Source organism: Myiozetetes cayanensis, unplaced genomic scaffold, assembly GCF_022539395.1.
Source record: "Myiozetetes cayanensis isolate MyiCay16 unplaced genomic scaffold, myiCay2020 scf2-11, whole genome shotgun sequence".
NCBI classification, from domain to species: Eukaryota; Metazoa; Chordata; class Aves; order Passeriformes; family Tyrannidae; genus Myiozetetes; species Myiozetetes cayanensis.
The window spans coordinates 93,465,189-93,486,824 of NW_026087411.1; the positions used below are offsets into that span (position 1 = coordinate 93,465,189).

At 33.2% G+C, this 21,636-nt stretch overlaps 1 protein-coding gene across 3 annotated transcripts in view; it reads left to right on the forward strand.

Annotated features, from left to right (window-relative positions):
- The window catches only part of CSMD1 (CUB and Sushi multiple domains 1), a 1,108,336-nt gene that overhangs the window by 1,077,293 nt on the left and 9,407 nt on the right, over nucleotides 1-21,636 (forward strand). For 2 of the 3 annotated variants that reach the window (XR_007628921.1, XM_050315426.1), the window contains exons 58-68: nucleotides 845-1,021; nucleotides 2,026-2,205; nucleotides 3,457-3,630; nucleotides 4,476-4,649; nucleotides 7,739-7,812; nucleotides 10,850-10,961; nucleotides 12,022-12,201; nucleotides 13,909-13,953; nucleotides 18,548-18,709; nucleotides 19,752-19,864; nucleotides 20,604-20,691. Coding sequence is in view for 2 of the 3 variants with exons in the window: in XM_050315426.1 (XP_050171383.1) it covers nucleotides 845-1,021; nucleotides 2,026-2,205; nucleotides 3,457-3,630; nucleotides 4,476-4,649; nucleotides 7,739-7,812; nucleotides 10,850-10,961; nucleotides 12,022-12,201; nucleotides 13,909-13,953; nucleotides 18,548-18,709; nucleotides 19,752-19,864; nucleotides 20,604-20,691 (1,479 nt within the window). In the remaining variant the exon portion in view is untranslated. The remainder of the gene's footprint in view (nucleotides 1-844; nucleotides 1,022-2,025; nucleotides 2,206-3,456; nucleotides 3,631-4,475; nucleotides 4,650-7,738; nucleotides 7,813-10,849; nucleotides 10,962-12,021; nucleotides 12,202-13,908; nucleotides 13,954-18,547; nucleotides 18,710-19,751; nucleotides 19,865-20,603; nucleotides 20,692-21,636) is intronic. The other variant, XM_050315427.1, reaches the window with a different exon arrangement.

The following is a 21,636-nucleotide window of genomic DNA, read 5'->3' on the forward strand; positions in this document are numbered from 1 at the left end:
TAGAAGAAACGAAACAGAGAATATTTCTGAAAATCACATTGTAAAATAAGATAAAATAATAAACATAAAAATAAAGAATTTTTTTTAATTTTCTAGTTGTGCAGTCAGAATCAGAAAACAGGAATAGAAGACTTCAAATTCAGTTTTCTAATGACTTCTTGCTTTGAAAAGCTACTTCTCTAATTCTTTGGAGTTGGTGAATTTTGTGGTATCTGTTGTCTCCTAAACTAAACGATAAAATGAAAGATAGGACAAAATCTTTTTAACAAATTCATATTTTTTTTCACCTAGGCATTTTATCACAGTAGCCTTATGTAATAATTGTTCTTTTACCATATTCTTCAGTACAGACTAATCTTCTGTCAGTGCAGATATCATCATAACTGTATGAAAATGGCAGTGTGCACAGGATTAGTATTTGGATCGGTATTTTCAGTAAATATTGAAGTTTTGCAAAATTCTTTCTACTTCCCTTACATGAAGACATAAAGTATAGTAGGACAGGAGAAGTCAGTGGCAATTATAAGTGTTTGAAACCCTGGTTTTTTTCCACCCTTTCTTTATATTGTTTGCTTCAACCTTCTATTTTCAGAAAAAAGAACAAAACCAAAAACAAATTAAAGAAGAAAGCCCCTTTCAAATGCAAGTAAAGTGATAATATTAAGAAACAGAAATAATTAATTTAAGAATATACCTATTAAATATTTTCCTAGTAAAACTTGCTATACATTTTTTTAAAGATGAGCTTTTAATCTAGTTGTTCATGTTTACTTTTTTTCCCCCAGTTAGTCACATCTCATTGAAATATTGATTTTTAATTTTTTAAAAAATCTCTTCTTTGCAGCTGTATCTTGTGGGAACCCTGGCACCCCAGCCAATGGTATGATAATATACACTGATGGGATATTATTCTCCAGCTCAGTCATTTATGCCTGCTGGGAAGGTTATAAAACTTCGGGGCTAACTACTAGACATTGTACTGCTAATGGGACGTGGACTGGCACTGCTCCAGACTGCACAGGTCAGAAGGAAACTTTCTTCTTCTAAAGCTTTAATGTAGTTAGTCATCCATGTTTTCCTACTGAAAAATATTGTTTTGATAGATAGTGTCTTGTAATACATGAATATTTTTTATATATCTCAAGGTATATGCCCTTTTAATACATGTGAAATGTTTCCAAATTATCTTTTAAGATGGCTACATAAGTAATTTTATTGTATTTGTTGACACACATGAGTGTCAACATTGATAATATAACTATAATATAGTATAATTCTTTAGAATAATATTTTACTTAGGTGTTCCTCAATAATTTCCTCTAGCTTTTTTTTTTTTTTCTCCTTTTTTATCCTTGTGGTTTATGTTTGAGGATGAAGTTCTGGTAGCTCTAAGTTAGATTTTGTGTAATTGGATACAGTACTGTGACAGTTTTTATTGTAAGCCAAACAAGTCAGAGTCGATCAATCAACCAAGAATCAGGGAGCAGCAAGACTGGGCTATTCCATCAAGGAAAGTGGGCAGAGACCAGAGGAATGCTACAAGGCAAGCAGGGCTAGTGGCCTCACTGACAAGGACAAAGTCATAGTACATCAGTACAGTCATAAATACAAAAAAAAAAGAAAAAAAAAAAAGAAGAAGAATTTCATAACACTGCTGGAACTGCATTGCACCACCACCATTAGGCATAATGTGACAAAGATACCAGTATGAAGGAGGAAAAATTCCTGTCAAACTACTGTCAAATCTAAACTAGCACTAACAGACTGCAGTGGCAGTAGAGCACACCAGCTTAGGATACTGTGTTAAAGGAAAACAATATTTGGCCAAGCTATTGAAATGACAGACAAAGATAACTTCCTAGATGAAAATTAGAGACTATGTTTTTATTCTTGTGTGAAATATGTTGATCAGAATTGTTCTTGTTTTGTACACAAAAAAATACTTTAGGTATCCATGGTTCAATGTAAACATGGTTCAACATTTATTAAAAACAACAAAACCACCTTTTTTCTTTTCCTCACTAGTGATCAACTGTGGAGATCCAGGTGCATTAGCAAATGGCATTCAGTTTGGAAATGATTTCACCTTTAATAAGACAGTCAGCTATCAGTGCAATCCAGGGTACTTGATGGAGCCTCCAAGTTCATCTACCATGCGTTGTATAAAAGACAGCACTTGGAACCAGAGTAAACCGGTTTGCAAAGGTGAACTTTTGAATTTACATAGTTTACAAATGCTGTTTTGACACTATAGGTGAAATTCACTAATTAGTGTCTTTATTTATGAAAAAAAAGACAAATATTCTCTGTGGCATTACTGTTCAAATACAACTAAAACATTTAGACAAATTTTTGTGTAGAATTTGTATATATTTTGCACATATACCATGCTATAATATCACTCAAAATGGTGACATTAATGACTACAGTAGAAACAAATCAGTCTGCAATGAAGATTGTCAGAACACTCAATTTAAAAAGGAGTGAATGAAGAACCCATTTTCCTATTATCTTGGATCAGATGGACAAAATTCTGCAAATCAAACTTTCTGTAAAAGATTCCCTTGTTGCAAGTAGTGTAATCATCCTAAACAGCCAGAAATATGCTTCCCACATAGCTAATTACATGTGCTAACAGGAAGGTCATAGTGCAGATGAGGCTAAAAGGCAAATAAGGCAGCCTGGTGAAAATTGTTAGCACCACTACAGCAGCCCAGGGAGTAAATTTAACAGCCTAGGGCGTCTTCTGCTTATAAAAGGCCTACACTGCCAACTCACCTTGCACTACTTCAGTGTGATGTCTAAGTCTAGCCTACTAATTAAATTTTGGCATATGTATTCAACTGGCTGCATTTTCTGTTGTAAAAATCATTGGCTGAGTGATTTTATGGTTGTGCTCTTTGTTAAAAGAAATTATAGGAAAATGTAAACCTGGTCATTCCAGATTTCATCATTTTGGGCACTCTTATCAGAAGGTGGAAAACTGATAATTTCTGGGGCTCTTAACCACTAATTACCAATAAAGTTAATTACCACTGTGTGCTGAAAGCCTTAGGAAATGAGCAGGTGAATGAACAAAATCATGTTAAATAGTGCTGCAAAATTAGTTTAAAAGAAGATGCAAATATTTAGGATTTTACGTAGCTCAGTAATCTGTTACCAACAATAATCAGTAATGGATATGTAGGGAAAAAATTCATAACTGCATAAGCTATGTACTCTTTTGGCTTCTAGTAACCTCCCACTCAGAGACCTCCTAGCCCCAACAGTTGTATACTTGTATTTAAATTGGTTTTCTGTCTATAACAGGCTGCTTTGCCAACACATGTATATCTATTGTTGGAATAGAATGGCCTGAAATATCTTTTTTAGTTTCAAAAGCATGAGTATGTGTTATAATGCATTTTCCTAAACCCTATAAATTCTTAAAATTATAAATTTTATTTTCTGACACAGCTATTACTTGTGGCCCCCCTCCAACAGTGCTGAATGGGAAAGTGGAAGGATCTGATTATCGCTGGGGTGCCAGTGTGAGTTACAGTTGTGCAGAAGGCTATCAGCTGTCTAACACAGCTATTCTCTCCTGTGAAGGCCGAGGAGTTTGGCGGGGAGACATCCCACAATGTTTGCGTAAGTTTTCAGGGTGTGGTTGTGTTGGGCTTCACCAAAGATACAGTCAGTTGTCTTGGGCTACAGTCACAGAATTACAGTTTAAAAAGGACTCAGCTACATCAGGTAATAGATGAATTACCACAGGATTGTCCCTCCTCCTACCAAAAAGCTTACTTATGAAATTGAGTGGCTGTACCTATTTAAGGGCATGGTCTTCTTTCTCTCCCTGACAGTCACCTCCATCTCTTTTTACCAAATTGGACCCATCACCATTTGCCCTACTGATAATCCTTTCAGATATTCTGAATTTGTCTTGTGGTGAGCATGATTGGAATATTCCCTTACACTTTTCCTTTTTTTTTCTTCCCTGTTTCCATTTCCATTGACAGGTGAAAACAAGGATGCTAACCCTTAAGCTCATAGCTTAGTGCTTGCAATCTTGTTGGGACTCTGATAAACAATTTTGATTTTATCTAACTAGGGCAAAAATTTCCAGCCTACTCATCTGAAGGTGACTGATGTGAAAACTGATTATGTTTTGAAGCATTGCAATATAGCATTGTCTACTTTGGGAGTATTTTGTCATCCAAATCTAATAAGTATTTAAGTGTCTCAATTGAAAGGTCTATTTTTCCAGGTTAAGTTTTATGCTTACAATAGTTATAACACTGACAATTAATTTTAAATTGCTGTCAAGGATTTATCAGAGCTACAGTCCTACACAAATAAATGAATATAACATTTGCACTCATATTAAGTATGCCTGATTTGCAAACAAAACAATGTAGAATGCTTCAGTTAAAGAATGTGCAGTTTTTAATAACTCTTTTCTTTCTTTCTTTCTTTCCTTTTTAATTCATTAGCTGTGTTTTGTGGTGACCCTGGTACTCCTGCAGAAGGACGCCTCAATGGAAAAAGTTTCACTTACAGATCTGAAGTTAGCTTTCAGTGCAGACCCCCTTTTATATTGATAGGCTCTTCAAGACGATTCTGTCAAGCAGATGGTACTTGGAGTGGAATTCAGCCAACATGCATAGGTAAAAACTACCACTACTTATGCTGTTTCTACTGAGAATATTCTTGATAAACTACTACGTGATCATAAATCTAGCAATGGGCTATCCAAATATAGAAAAAAATCTGTGTAATATAAAAAGGACTAGTAAATAAGGTTATATTTTGAGTATAAGAATTTTAGGATAAACACAATCACATATGAAGCAATTTGTAAATTCACATAATTGCTTGTCTGCTGGAAATGCAGAATGTCAGTATGTGCAAATGCATAAATTTGTTCTATTTTTAGAATCTCTCAGGTATGCAGTAGACTATGGCAGGTTAAAGACCAGATTTTGCCACTGGAGAGTTCAAGGCATTTTTCAGAATCAATCCCAAATAAAAAAGCATTTTGGACTTTGTGAGAGTGGCTTGTACATCTCTGATCTTTTGAAATTCTGATGAACACCCAAATACTCTGTTTTTCGTTGCCTGATGTGCAACCGGTATGCTTTTAGCATATTACATAATAAGGCTGAGAGGACACCTGACTGACATCCACTGGCATCAGAATTCGATCCAACTTGGGATCACTTGCTAGAGAAAATTGTTTGTGTGTCATAATAAAAAAATCTTCTTCAATATTTCTGAACAATCACATTCAGATGTAGATTGTAGCCCATTTATATACTTTATTGCACTAAGATACCTGCTTTTTAAAAGAGCTGGGCTGGGCACTCTGGAAAAAGGTGATAAGTATGGTTTTTTTGAAAGCAGCCTGTATTTTTAAATGAAGGCATTAACAGTCAACAGAATTCTTTTATATGAGTTCAAAACTTGTACTGTCCATAGTTTTGGTAAACTGGGCAATAATCTTACACTTATGTTTTTTAACAGAGGTGAGAAGGTTTTCAAAAGCTAAATTTCAGGTCTACTGGAAAGAATTAAATTAGAAAATGTCATCATGGCATTTCTGTTTATACTTTATACAGTTGTGATGGTTCTGACTTGGCTCCCCGCCAAATGCCCAAACCCCAGTAGCAGCCGCCTCCTCCCTTCCCCCTTCCTTCTTCCCCTAGAGTAAATGAAAAAAACTATGTAAATTGAAGAACCCGAAAATCCAACTAGTTATATAGAAAATATATATATTTGATGTATATTACAGTTAAGATGCTGTGTACACAGTAAAAAGGAATCCAAACACCGCCCGAACGGATAAGGAAAGGGGGAAAGGAACAAAAGGAGATGAAGGGACACCGAGCAGATATACGTAATCAAACTTGAGAACTAGTAAAATAACTAGTAAAACAAATCTCACCACGTCCCTTAGAAAGAAGTAGGATTGGCAGACACGGTCAGCACTCTGCTATCCTCCACGTGTCAGGCCAGCGGTCGCTGCAGGCCTCAGCCTTAGATAAGCGAGACCAACGCAAGGACCCACTGTTCCTGAACTCCGCTGGAAGAGAAGAGAGAGAAGGCCTCTCCTCCCTTCTTATTTATACCCCGATTTACGTAAAAATCGTATGGAATACTGGGAACACTGCCTCTTCCTTGGTTACAAACTAGTAACCAAGGAAGGCCTAGATTAAACCCACCACAACAGTATAATATAGTAGCATATAGAAAGAACTGCATCAAAGATATAAGTATTTTAAATCATAGTTTTTATGTTATTGTAAAAGTATATATATAGTATATGTATATTTATATATTTGTTTATATATATATAGTGTGTATATATATAAAAGTATATATATACAAAATATGTTGTATTATATAATCTGAAATATTTACAGTTATAATTTCTAAGCAAGTTAAGAACAGTGAACAATACCTAGAATGACACCTAAGGGTACCATATGGTGCAAGCTTTTATATTTTTGGATAATGGTAATTTCCTTAAAATACTTTGAGAAGTCCTCCTTTTTATCCCCAGTGTTTCTTCAGATGAGATGTATCTTAAAAAGTCAATTCAGCTTCATGTGTCTATTATTGGCAATAGCATTTCAGTTGATAATTTGTAAAAAGTTCTTGAGCTGTTCAAGCAGCTCAAGGTCAGGAGCATGTTTGCTTTTTATTCTTGAACATTAGGTCAACATCCACCTAACTTTTGAAGCCCTTGGTAAATATCAGTCCAGTTGAATTTTTATGCTCTCCTGATGGTAAATATTGAAAATGGGAGTTGGCCAAGAGTGAAATGATATATAACATTATTGTAAGTGATAAGTTCAATTTTCCCTCAACAGAAAACTAAAAATTGTTACAGATGAAATAGAGTCCCAAACTCTGTTCTTTGCAATTCAGTGACAGCACCAAAGCAGACTCTGTTGCCAAGAGATAATCACATACTACAAAAAGATCCATTGGATCAAGTTCTGTGCTGTCTAACTTTTGGATGTCACTGGGCAGCCCCAAAGCCACTGTCAGAATATGGACATTGCTGAATCAAAAAGAGTTTCAGGCTTCTTTAAATTGGGGTTATGAAAGCAAACATCAAACAATTAGTTATTCTCTATTGTCATGTGCTTTTTTTATTTAGGCAAAGTAATTGAGCAACAATTGAGATAGTATTTCATTCAAAACCTGATTCCTTGTTGACATAGGAAAAAAAAACTATATATAAAAAAATTATTTTACTTGTTATAAGAAATCAGACTGATTATGGGTTTTGGGGTCTTTTTTGGGGGGTTATAGATTTTTTAGTTCAGTTTTAGAGTTTTTTTTTAGAAATCCAAATTAGTCATTAAGTTGTTCACTTGAAATTAAGATAAACTAAAGATTTTCTTATATATTCCAACTGCATTGTGAATAGTGAAATATACTGCAGATTCAAAGAGGTTTAAAAGGACAAGATTACTTAAAAATAATCCTAACTTTAAAGTCTGCACTGCCAGAAATACCTGCAAAAATCATTTTTAAATAATGACCATGTACTGAAACAAATTACTGTGATATATCTTGGAAATTTAGTTGGAAATACTAATGTAATACATAAAATGCACACATTCTATTAAAAATTGAGTTCTTGTCATCACTAGACATTGATGAAATGATTTAATCTTTGCAAACACTTTTTGAGTATTCTTTCCATACCACAATAATATGTGTTTTGTTTCACATTTTACATTAGATCCAGCTCACAATACATGTACAGACCCCGGTACTCCACATTTTGGAATACAGAATAGTTCCAGAGGTTATGAGGTAATTTTCTTAATTATTATTTATTAGCTTTCTAAAATCAAAATGCATCTAGTAATTACAAATATATTAAGTTTCCTAAGAAAAATTATCTATAAGCTTAAATGTCTAATTCAAACCTTATGGAATTTTCACTCCCTTTTTAATAAAAACTAATGCTCTAAATTTTTTTACAAACACCCAACTTAAAGAAAGAACTTCTAACCCTGCAATATATCATTTGTTCAGTCCTTTACAGGACTTCAGTAGGGAGAGCTATTTATAAATTGACTGCTTAATATGATATGGCATGATGTAATTATTTTGCTTTATGATCATAATTCTTTCATACATTGATGAATAGTCGGTAAATACCTAACAACCAAAGACCTGTGTGATCCAAAGGCCATGTAGTCCTTGACAAAAAAGTCAGCATGTGGCTTTACTAAATTAGCAATCCATGTTATATTTGATTCAGTCAGAGGAGATAAAATTATTCTGTGTTGTGTCCAGGTTCTCTGTGATGAATGTCCTCTCTATAATTTCCAAATTCCTCACAGGTTATTAGTTTAAAAAGTTGTAGGCAGAAAAGTGATTGAGAAAATAAATGTAGATGCAACAATGACAGTCATTTTACAGATTGATAACCTTCATGGGATAGATTTTTCAGATGTAAATATGTGTGATTGGAATCTAAAATATGTTCTGTTTGGGTTTCCTGCTTATTTCTGAACCTAGGGCAATGTGCCATATTCCAATCAAGTTACTAAAACTGTTTTACAAAAAGTCCTTTCTGTAAGTTCCTTTGGTTATCGGTACCCTCTCTCTCTGGCAATTTTGCTGTCTTTTGTTGCTATGGCTGTCATCTCTTTTCTTCCCTTTGTGTTCCTACCTGGCTCACAGACACCAAGGTACTTTTCTCTGAGCCACATCTTGTGGCCTTACCCCTGAGGTTCTGCTTCTCACAATAGGTGCAGTTGCCTTTCTGTTGTCTCATCTTGACCCTCTACCTGTCCCCATTTTCACTTCAAATACAACTTTACTCTTTACCCCTAATTTGGTCAGGGGGTTGTTTTCTTATTTCTTCCCCTTTTATCTGCCTCATAAAGGGTCTTTAATAACAGAATTGTACTGGCCCATTGACTGTTCTACTGTCGAACAAGAAGGCTGATTTTCTCTTCTCATTCACCTCTAGAAACCCTAGTAAATCTTCATCTATTCTATATTAAATCTTTCTCAAGTATGTGCTTTCACTCTCTAAACATTATTTGGTACAACAATATGTAGACTTCTCTCTAATTACTAGTGAACTAGATTGTTTCGGGTTTTTTTTTTCATATGTGATTAGTGGGCTTCCTGTTTGTATGACTTAACCAGGTTTCTAAAAAACAGCTTTTAACAGTTTTGAATTATTATAGAAGTGTGATGATAGCCAGAAGACCTTTGAAGGGTTTTCCCCTATCTACAAGCATCCTATCTTGCCTCATTCATTCTGTGCCTTTTGTGCTTCACTGAGCTGTGAATATTACAAATGCCCCAATGTTTTTCATCCAAGTATTACATACAAAGAGTGTATTGCTTTTGTTTTAACATTTACCAGTAAGAGGAAAAAGCAATATAACTCTGTAACTACCTTGAGCTTATACATTAGTTTTTGCTTGGTCTTTCGGAGCAGTGGGAAAAGATTTGCATGTCATTATTACTGACAGGTACCAGAATAGGCAATTTCACAAGGAAGATGACTTTGAGTCAAGACTAGCTACACAGTGTTCTCGTCCCCACTACAGACATACTGTGTGTCCTTGGCAAGATAGAGATTAATACATTTAAAAATAGTAAGAAAAACAAGTCTACAAAGCCTTATCAGTAATTTGACCTTTAAAAATACCAGTGATTTTCTTAAGGTACTTCAGGAAGAAATGATGTTGCATTTGCTAAACATCTATCATGATAATTACATTTTATGTAATTAGGTGTATGTTTAGCAGTTAGACATTTTTGAAGATGCTCCCTTTTAATTTCCATTAAAGTCCTGCTATGACATTTGCAGTGCAGACCTACCTGCATTTCTAGAACTGCAGGCTGTTTTGCTAATATGCATCAATCCCTACTCATTTGCAACTTACACAATTTTTCCATGTGATATGTTTCTCTATTACTAAGTCATATAATTTCCAATAATGCCAGTTTTGTCTCTTTTTAAAAATTTATTTATTATTTCTTGCCAAAATGTTTGATTTAAAACAAAAGTAATGCTTTACTGATCAACCCTCCAGTCCTTAAATAACTTGGACTGGAGTTACATTCGGATTACTTTTGTCAGTACCATCAATAAATCCATTTTACTGAAATCTCCATACAATCTCCCTCTCATCTGTTATGAAAATTCTGTATCTCGTGCAATTTTTTATCTAGTTTCACATATTTCTATTCTTAGTGGAAATCTAAAGAGCATTTTCTCAGTTACTTTACCTTTTCTCTGAGAAAGGTCGTTTTGCAGTTGATCATAGGAAGGTTTTCCATAACATCATTCTGCTAGTTGAACATCTCAAATACAACTTAGTCTATAGAAACAAATGCAGTGTAAGAAGTCGTGGCCTGGAGTTTTCTTTATTGCATTTATTTGTAGACGAAACAGTTCTTCATAGTTTTTTCTTCTTCCTTGACTAACCCATGTTTAGTCAAGTAACACAAGCCTTTGAAAGAGACTTTATGATCAAGTTGTATTGAAATATATGCATTGACGTACAGAAAAGAAATGCATCTCAGGCATTTACTTTGCTTCTGTCACACTGACAAACTTAGCAGCAGAAATGTATGTGTGTCATTCTTTTCCATGTGAACAGCCTTATCAATGTTTTTCCTCATATTGTTTTCAAATAAGGTTACAAAAGATCAATTGCTCAAACTTTTCATTACATTAAAAAAATTAGCCCTAGAAACTGTGAAAAGCACACATTTTTATTATTGAAAAAATCTCTATATTAACTTATCACTGTCTTGAGATCTGACTATATATGATGGATATCTCTTCTATCTAACATTCTGGTTTGATCCTTAGGTTGGGAGCACAGTTTATTTCAGATGTAGAAAAGGTTATCATATTCAAGGATCTACCACACGTTCTTGTCTTGCTAACTTAACCTGGAGTGGCATACAGTCTGAATGCATTCGTAAGTCCGGTTTCTATTCTAATGAGTTTAAATACTATTTTAAAGTTACTTAAAATACAATTTTAAAAGAGTTACAAAGTGGAACGTGGAAATTCATAGTAAATTATATGCTACAATAACAGGAAACTATTTAAAACAGATTTTTTAATGTTTTTTTGTTTCCTATTTGAAGACCAAAGTTTTATAATGAAGTTCAAAATAATTCTATTGATTGTATTCAAAAAGAGTTTGTCCTCACTAACCTACTGCATTAGCTACTTTAATTTAATCTAGGATATTTTATGTGTGTGTATTGGATTAATAAAGAACAGAAAGTGACCTGAAATATTCATGGGTGTATTTTGTTGACTAGCATTTCGTGAATCATAAAGTAGAACCAAACAAAATCCATTTTTTCCAGACTATGCATGGTTATGCAAATTATTACTATATTATTAGCCCTGTATGAGTTGAAGGACATCAAATAACTATTGTGTTAAATTACACTGACCTAAGCTAAAAGTAGTTCATTAGAATGACCTTAGATTCTTATCCTATTTCAAAGTATCTTTGGGTGGTTATAAATGAACACCATGTGAAACAGAGATATAAGCATACTGAGTAACCATATCTGTTATAATAAATGTTCTATGACAAAACCTTCTTTTGGAACCTCTGTTTCAAGTGAAATCTATATGCATTTATTTAGCACAGTAACCACTCTAGTTTTCTGAACACAGAGTGGAAGTTATGCTTGACAGTACAATAATTCACCAAGCATTGCACCATGTACAATGGCACGTGCTTGTCTTCATTTTAACTCTTTTCTGATTGCAATGTGATTTAATTTTGGTTTATTTTTTCAAAATATATGATAGTATCATTTCCATCTTCCCACAATAATAAAACTATGCACTCTGGGTGTTACTTTTACTAATTGTTTAGAGACATTGTTAAAAACTATCCAGAGTTTACATAATCAAAGGGAATAAGTTGGCATGCATTTATTTCAAATTGCTTACTCTAATCACGTGAAAACTTCTTACCACCACTTTTTCTAACTCTAAAAAACCCTTTGCAGCTCATGCTTGCAGGCAGCCAGAAACACCGGCACATGTAGATGTGAAAGCAATAGATCTCCCAACTTTAGGGTATACTTTGGTGTACACCTGTCAGCCAGGATTTTTTCTTGCTGGTGGATCAGAGCATCGGACATGTAAACCAGATATGAAATGGACAGGAAAATCACCTATTTGTAAAAGTAAGTCATCACTTGTTGGGTCCTACTTGGTTGGAATTAATTTTCCCTGGTATTTTTATTTTATATAGTAGGATTAATTTTTTTTACTTACCATTTAAAGACAAGCATGACACAACAGCTTTTATTTTAGGGAGAAACAGTGAAGAAATCAAAAAGTGAGCATAATATCTAGAACTCATGGAGGAAGACAATGGGATATGTTTGTGTAAATGCACAGGCACACATACATATTTTTACTCCTAACAAGCAAACAAAACCTAAGCAATATAAAGTATTATCCTTAACTGTATTTATTTTATGTCACAGTTTTAAGCAGTATTTCAATGTATTCAGTGTTTAATGTATGGTTTTCTATTAGGAATGAAAAAAGTTATTTAATATCTTAGCTTTTAGATTCATGCGGGTGTGATTTTTGTCTAATGAAATCTTCTAAAATAAAAAAGAACAATAAAATAAAAAAATTATCTTTGCACTAGATTCCTCTTTTATTTATGTCAGTGTAACTTTCATCACTGTAACATTGCTAGAGTAGATCTCAGAATATAGTTAAGAAGTCTAAATTTGCTCTTCACATGAGAATAAACATGGCTATAAGTTCCCAATTCAGAAAAATAAAATAAAATAAAATAAAACTATATTTAGAATATGAATAAAGGAAAAATAGTGAGATGCCATGGGAAAGTTGTTTTCAACATGATTTTTAGTTCTAATATATCGAAGTATGATGAATGGTTTTGAGATCTGAGCAATATTTAATTTTCCTTAACGTAAGTGTAGACTTCTTGATTCAGCCTCGTTGTATGATCTATACATCAGAATTTATCTTCTTATTCTATATCCCTAAAGGATGACTTTTCATGCTATTGATTAGTTAATAATTTGAGATAAATGAACTTTTATGTTTTTGGGAGAGGTGTTTGTTTTATTTATTGAAGAAAAAAGACATGAAAGGTTTCTATAAAAAGGATTTTTTTGGTTTATTTACTTACATTTTTAGGTATAATTCTCATTTAGTGTCCCACAAATTTGTGCTTTTTTAGCAACTTATCAGTCTAATTAGTGAATTTTGGCTTCTAAAGGGAAAAATAAAACCCAGCAGGCAAGACCAAATCATCCAATGGGACATTATCCTTTCTAAAGTGGTAAATGGTATGAGTCCAGAACTTGATCTGGGGTCAATGGATGTAACTTTCCTGAGTGTACACAAATATAGCAAATTACACCAGTTGTGAACCTTTCCCATGACATCTGATCCTGTTATCTTAATCAAGCTATCTGACCTTTGCTGATTTGTGTCATAAATGCATCAATCTTATTTAACACCATTTTTACTATTATAATATACTATTATTTATAATTAAAGATAGTATTTTCCCCCTCAATAAGGCTCTCTTTTATAGCACAACTGATATAAAAATGTTGGGCCTATCTGTGTGAAATAATTGGCTAGCCAGAAAATTTTTCACAGAAAATATTGTTGTTTATCTAAATTATTTTATGATAGTTTTGTGCAAGTATGTGCATAGATTTAAACATGAAAAGTATTCAAGACCAGTTACTTCTGTTTTAAATATGGCTCCATTGGATTAGAGATGATTGCATCCATCAGGCATTGTTTTACCATTTTATTAAAAAAAAGAAAAAGAAAAAAGAAAAAACCCACACAAGTATGTTCATGAAAATGATAATTTGTCTTTTTACTTGTAGGTAAAGGAGTGAGAGAAGTTAATGAAACAGTAACTAAAACTCCAGGTTTGTATACAAGAAGAGCTTTAGATCTAAATAAATTAAATTGATTTACACCCTAGATTGTTATGGATAATAAAATTATTTCCAATATTTAAGTATTTGTTACTCATTTTCAACGAATGTTAATGTTAAGGTCTTTCATAGTAACAGATGCCATGTAAAACCTATTCTATTAAATTCTTTCACAAACAATTTTTTTGAATTTCTATAGTACCAATTTTCTGAATTGCATACAATCTCTTGTCAAGGAAAAAAATAAAGCATTTATATACAAAACTCAGATTTGATGTAGTTTTATATCAGAAAGATTGCTATAATGGAGAGCCTTATAATGAGTGTATACTATAGTTGCAGGAATTTAGTTCAAAGTTCTGCACTTTACATTGCAAGTACTGGAAGAAATATAAAAAAAAACCCACCCCAAAAAGAACTTCAGAAATTTTGGTGGCCTTCATGTCACGAAAACTCTCCATGTACTCCAAGATAGGGTTTCTGAAACTGTGTGAACACCAGGAAGGTCTCAAGGCAGGCAGACATTACTTCTGCTTTCCTGTGCCACCTTGTGATGTGTGCAGTTAACCTATTCCTCCTGCCAGTGACAAAATAGAAAAATACATCTGAGAAATTCTTAATGCAGGTCCTTTTAGATTCAATCCTTTTCAGAAAATGAAAGGCCTAATTTTTTTATTGAGTTATTTAAAGAAGAGCAGAGTTGTCACCAAATAAATGAGCTTGCAATTCTATATTTTGAATTTTAGCAAAGCTACAGGGAAAATAAGATTAATGGTTCATGCTTGTGGCAATTCACAGAAGGACTCTGCAGAGTAGATGGGATAAAAAGGTATTTCTCTAATAATTAACCTTCCTGGTGAGTTTGTTAGTGAGAGTGTCAGGTGAAACCATAAATGAGTTCCTCTGAAATGCTTTACTTCTGCAGATTCACAATAAAGCAGGATGTAATGTGCATTCATTATAATTAATATACAGTCTTCATTTATTGGGGGATTCACCTCACCAAATCCCTAAGGTATGCATTATTCTGCTACCACACAGATTTTAAAGTTTCAATGCCAAATTAAAATGCAGATCTAGTCTCCAAATATATCCACTATACAGAGTATCAGTATCAATTCATACTGTATCATGTCCCTTACAACTAGTTCTGGTAAGTAAGTACTATTTTAAAAGTATTATTTTTTTAATTAATTTTTTTGATTGAAAACGCCAATAATACTAATCAGAAAAGGGAAACTATAACATATGACAATAATTAACAATAAAAGGTTGTAAGCTGTTTTCAAAAAACAAGTCTGCACTAATCTTTTGTCATTTAAAATTGTAAATTCTCTTTGGTATAAAACACTGTGTATTTTGAAGCACTTTCTTTACTGTGTTATCTTGACTTTTTGGTACAATTTGATTTACTGCTATCTATTTTGAACAGAATTAAGTTAATATTGCTAAATTAGAGTTTTTCTAACAGAATAATTCATGTTCTGATTTATCACTTTTAGATATCTGCATACAAGTTATATTTGTTATTATTAAATTTAAATTTCTTTTTTTCCCAGAGTTAATGTCTTCATAAGCAATAGTAAATATTTTTACATGATTGAGTATAAGTCACAACTAAAGAATCCTTACAATACGCATTTGAAGTTTAAGAACTGAATTGCTCTGGTTTCCATGGTTCTCACTGCTTTATATAGCCTTCACAAAAATGTTTAGGAAACTGTCCATGCAATATTGGAATAATAATACCCAGTTCATTTTTCTCATTCTGCTTTTGCTCACTGTGGGTGGGAAAGGCAGGGACATTGTAAGGGTTCAGCACAATCAACTCAGAGCCACTCCAAATCCTCAGCAGCATCCCTGGGGACTGCAGCACTTGCATTTTAATGTTTTACAAAAACATAAAAGGGGAAGCAGAAATACAGTTTGTTCCCCTCCTAAATTCTGTCCATCTGCAGCAAGTGCAAATTCAGTAAATACTGAGTCAATGGTACTATTTTGTAAAGCTTAACAGATATTATTGAGAGTGGTTAGACAAACTACAGAATGAAGATGCTGAATGTGGTGAAAGAAGTATGGAGTCTGTTCCTTTATAAAAACCTTAAATAGTATCTCTCAGGTTCATACCAGTAATACTAGATGTTCACTTTCATGTGAATTTCATCAGACACAAAAGTTTAATTAAAAACATAGACAGTGTTGGTGGGTTTTTTTGTGCCAGGTTTCAAATTTATGCTATGTCACCATTTTAGCAAAACAATGAGAAATACATAGAAAATAGACTCTAAAAGTCCCTTTTTAGAGTCCATATATATGCAGGAGCCCCTGGTGGTCTGGTGGTTAAGGGCGCGGTGCTGTCACCGCCGAGGCCCGGGTTCGATTCCCGGTCAGGGACACTCCCGTGCAGATGGAGCTCGTTAGCCCTTAAAGGCAACCCACCTACGTCCTAAGGACCTCGCTGCCACTGTCCAAGCTCTTGGCCCCAGCAGATGAACCTTAGGATTAAAGGGTGGGCTCAGTTCCGCACACACTGTGTCTCACCTAAAAAAAAAAAAAAAAAAAAAAAAAAAAAAAAATTAAAAAAATAAAAAAAAAAAAAAATAAAAAAAAAAATAAAATAAAATCCACTGCGCAGGCTGGAAGGTGTAAAGACCTTCCCCGGATCTTTGCTCGCAAAGACTGGTCATTATTATTATTATATGCAGAAATTATAAGAATTATAAGGACTGGGAGATACCAATAGAAATGTAAACTTTCAGATTTACAGTAGTAAGTTGAAGATACCTAGTGTAAAGTCCTGCACTGAGTTTTACTTTGGAAATGGAACACTTAAGATTCTACAAAGGTGTTATACTCAAAGCCATATAGTAGGTATCTGCTCACTTGGAATCCAGTGGTGGTACCAATGACCTAAAGAGGTTTTCAAATCATGCCACATTGAGTTTGAACACTTGCTTGTGACTTTTGCACAATTTGAAGGCAAAAGACACTTAAGAAGTTATTTATTTAGTTAACAACTAATCAGCAATCAGATTTTCAGATGTATTGCCTGTCAGGTATTATTGGCTTTCTGTTTGATTAATTTTTTGCAATAAGTGATTAGATAGAGGAGGAGATATCCATAGAACTTATTCAAAATGGATACAGCAGATACCTACACTGGTAAATTTCCTTTAACATAGATGGCTACCTTTGCATGTGCTCACTGTTTGATAAAATGAAAAAAAAACCAAAATCCAATTATTTAATTCAAGATTTTAATTAGCAGGGTGTGAAACACTTCTGATGTCAGTCTAGCTATTTAGCAAGATTTGTAGTGGTCATGGATAGTAAGGGTGAATTAATAATTGCGAGGACTGTTATTTTGTCAAGATATCGTGATTGGTTAAAGAATTCTTTTACTGAAGTTTTATTTTGATTCTTAAAATTTTTCTTCTTAAATTGTAATGCTAGAAAAACTTATAACTAAGTGGAAAAATCTCTGTTTTCACATATCAGAAGCTACCAGGGAACACTGGGTGCTGTCTGGCCAGGAGGAGGGTTGGTCTCTTTCAACCAGCTTTACTGGTTTTTAACTTAACTGTCATATCTGAAGGAAGTCTTTTCCAAATTTTATAACACAAAATCATATAAGAGAAATATAGCAATGTGTAGGGGGAAAATGAATGTTCAAGACACGTAGCACCTTGTAAATGCTTCTGATGTAAAATCTTCTCCTAGGAATTTTTTTCTGTGTTTTTAATGAATGTTAATATTACAGATACTAGTGAGCGAAAGACCTTTACTATTTTGTAGGTGATTTAGACACATATTACAAATATTCAAAACACAACATTTAATACCTAAATAATTTATTTTTCTTGTGTAGAGAAAAGATACAAATAACACCAAATAAATTACCCAAATACATATACTTTTTCCAATAATTCATGCTTCATTTTAGAGGATTTTCAGATAATTCAAACTGCAGTTGCTAAGAAACAGATTTTTTTTTTTTTTTATGAAAAAAAAGTTCCCTTCTCTGAAAACTTCACTGTTCACAGGTGCAGTAATACTGTATGGAGAAAAACTGAGATGTCTAAAAATGACTGATAAAACTGTACTTGAAATTCAGTTAATTCAGTTGAATATTCAGTTGATATTCAGTTGAAAATCACACACAGTGCTGCTTTTTTTTTCATGAAAGAAAAGGGATGTCCTAAGAGAGTGTTTGCTTCCAGCAATCCCTGAGTTCAGAACATTATTCTCTTTTTTTCTTATTATACCTTAAGGCTGCAGGGCTTTAGAGGAAGAGTCCATTATTTTCTGTATTCTCGAGGACATTCACTGAATCACACAAACTGTGAAGTGTGAGGTTATTTAAGAATGTATACTGTGAGGGAAAGGTGTAGTATATCATAGGCAATTCTGTGGAAAGGTCATTAGATATAAAATCTCTATTGTTGTAAAATTTTTACTATAAGATCTCGTTAGAATAGTGGATTGATTCTGTAACAGAACAAATAAAGAACATAAGTATGGCTAGAAAGATTGTTACTTTGTTGTAGTTTACTTCTTTCTTTGTTTCTTTTTCTCACTTATTTAGTTCCCTCAGATGTATTTTTTATAAATTCACTGTGGAAAGGATTTTATGAGTATTTAGGAAAAAGACAGCCTGCTACTCTCACTGTTGACTGGTTCAATACTACAAGCAGCAAAGTGAATGCCACATTCATTGAGGCATCCAACATACAACTCAAATTATCAGGTAGGTTCAGAATTTGGTGTTAAACAAGGTGTTCTTTTAATTTATTTTTTTTTAATATGTTCAGTTTCTATGTGTTTTCATCCAAATGAAAAACAAAACAAAAGTTTTATGTTTGCACTAGAAATCTTTTTCTATCTGTTTTGCAAAAGGAAAGGTTCTAACATAATGGTCTGCACAGATTTCAGTCAAACGTAATGGTCTGCACAGATTTCAGTCAATTTATATTCACTCACCTATCTATTTTTCCTTTTACATTTCAAAGTATGGTTTATTCATCTCAGGCTGTTGAATAGCATTGATGTGTTGAACTCACAGGAAATATTGGTGTGGCAGACAGTGTATATAGGTATTTTAATAACTGTTCCATTGAAAAGCTCAGTTAATCCATAGTGATTAACATTTAAAACAATCTGGTCTTATTAAGGGCATAGCATAAAATAGGTACAGATAACTAAATAACATTGTAAATTATGCACACATTTTAATCAACATCATGCATTCCTTTCTGCAAATCTGACTGTAAAGTTCAGATTTAGCCTCTCATCACAGGTATATTGAAATGAGCATTATCAGCTATCACTATCTGTTAAGGTCAAGAGTTCAGAGAGAGTTTTCATAGTTGGCTGCCAAAAGGAAATTTTCTTTCACTGCACTACTGATGCCTGCTACAGGTTATACTGCTGTGATGTGAGTCAAATCCATTTTTTTATAGTTCAAGGAAATTCCAGGCATGGAATTATATCTATATTCAGAGTTATTGACAAGTATTCTTTTATGTAAAAAATTAAACAGTACAAACCAACCTTTGCATTCTGTTATCAAATATGATGAGATGAAAGATGAGTTAAATAAGATCCTGCTATTACAGCACCTTAAATCTTGGGGTTTTCCATGCTGTAAAATTTAATTATTACAGAATCTTTTCTACAAACTATTCTAGTTCTAGAGCAATACACTTAGATTTGAAATGATATTTGAACAAACTGGTTGAAAATTTATTTCAAAGGCATGTCTTACCTCCTTTATGTCTTACCACCTTTAGGTGTTTACAAGAAGGAAGAAGCCCATTTGCTCTTGAAAGTTTTTCAGATTAAAGGACCCAGCGACATTTTCGTAAGCAAGTTTGAAAACGACAACTGGGCACTAGATGGTTATGTAAGTAGCCAGATTGCCAAGGATAAATCTTGCTGAGTTTAAATTTTGAAGCAATTTCTGATTACCTATTTAACTCTACCTCTTTTTTTGTATTACAAATATGGAAAACAGCATTCTAGATGTCAGCATAGACATTACATTAACTTCTCCCTCCAAAATATGTATACAAAATCCTATCTGCCATACTCCATCTAGAATTTTTAGTTTACGGAAGGGAAAGTGGAGTGAATCAGCATATTTTGCCATGCTTTTACCTTCTTTCCTTAGATGGGAGAGGGAATTTTACCTTTAGAAATATTGTCCTTTTTTGGTTTGGTAATAATTCACTGTAATAAAATTGCATCTAATCTTGAAGAAAAACAGTGCTGTTTTACTCTTTGCCTTTCTCCTTTCTGCCTCATGATGCTTTCTATGGAAAGTAATTTAAAATCTGACAATTCAGCAGGCTTCTATATCAGTACACTAAATTATGTGTATGGCATTTGAAGAATTTTAAAACCCAGCAATATATGTCAGATAATTTAAAATCATTCAAGGTGTTATTTTGAAACTTTAATACTTTTGCAAATTAAAAATAATAAATATTGTATAAACATCCAGAATTTACTAATATTTTAAAGGCTAAAAGTGAAAACCTGGACTCCATATTATGCATTCTAAGTCAAAAAGACAAATGGTTTAACATTGTTACTTATTTGTTTCAGAAATCCTTTTTTTTCTGTTTCAAAAAAAATTCTAGGTATCCTCAGGGCTTGAAAGAGGTGTTTTTACCTACCAAGGTGATATACATGGAAAAGACTTTGGAAAATTTATGCTCCAAAGACAAGGTAAATGTTTTCATAGAGCTTTAATATGTCTAATCTTTCGGGGTCTTGCACAATTGAATTCAACAAATTACTCAACTATCTAGCTAAAGTGAGCACATTTATTTCATGCCACTACTCTTATAAAAGACTTAACCAAACATGCATATTTGAAATTTACAGTTCAAATCCTAATTTAACTCTACTTAACATGTTACTATCATAGGTTTTCTAGTACAACAACCTCATGAGGACAGGATGCTCTTAAAGAGAATGCCATTGCAAGTGTTTCCTTTTCTATGAATGTCTTTTTGAAAGTAACAGGGGTGTCATGGAATGCAAACACAATTCCTGCTCAAATGTATAAATCATTTAAGAAATTAAAGGGACAGAATCAAACCTAATTTTGATAGTGTCATTTGGAGACTACTTGTTGCTGGTGGATATTTTCAGAATGTCTATGCATGTGAACAGAATTCTACTTCATTGTCAGCAAGATGAAATGAGTGTCTGAGGTATGTATTAGAGCTACAGTTCAAGTGCTCCAGCAACTGGTGTACAACTAGTTATTTTATTCATAAACCAATTTTTTCATAAATAAAAAAATATAAATAGATAAAACAACTCATAAAAACTAAGAAAACTTTTACTCATTAAATATTAACTCATAAGATATTTTTGGCAAATACCGTGTAGGCACCTGCATTTGCTTATCCTGAAACTAGTACAGAGTGTCAAAATATGGTAAATATACAGAAAAATACTGGTCTAGGAAGAGGAGACCCCCTAGCCAGTACAACTGTAGCAGACTGTATGTACATTTGATAAATTACCTTAGCTCCATTAGCTTCACTGGTGCTGTACCCAATGCCCTTTTATAGTTCTGTTGAATTTCCCTTATATTTCTTTACTCTATTAACTACTATGATAGCAGTTATGCTCATCTTGGCCACCTATCAGATTGCTAGA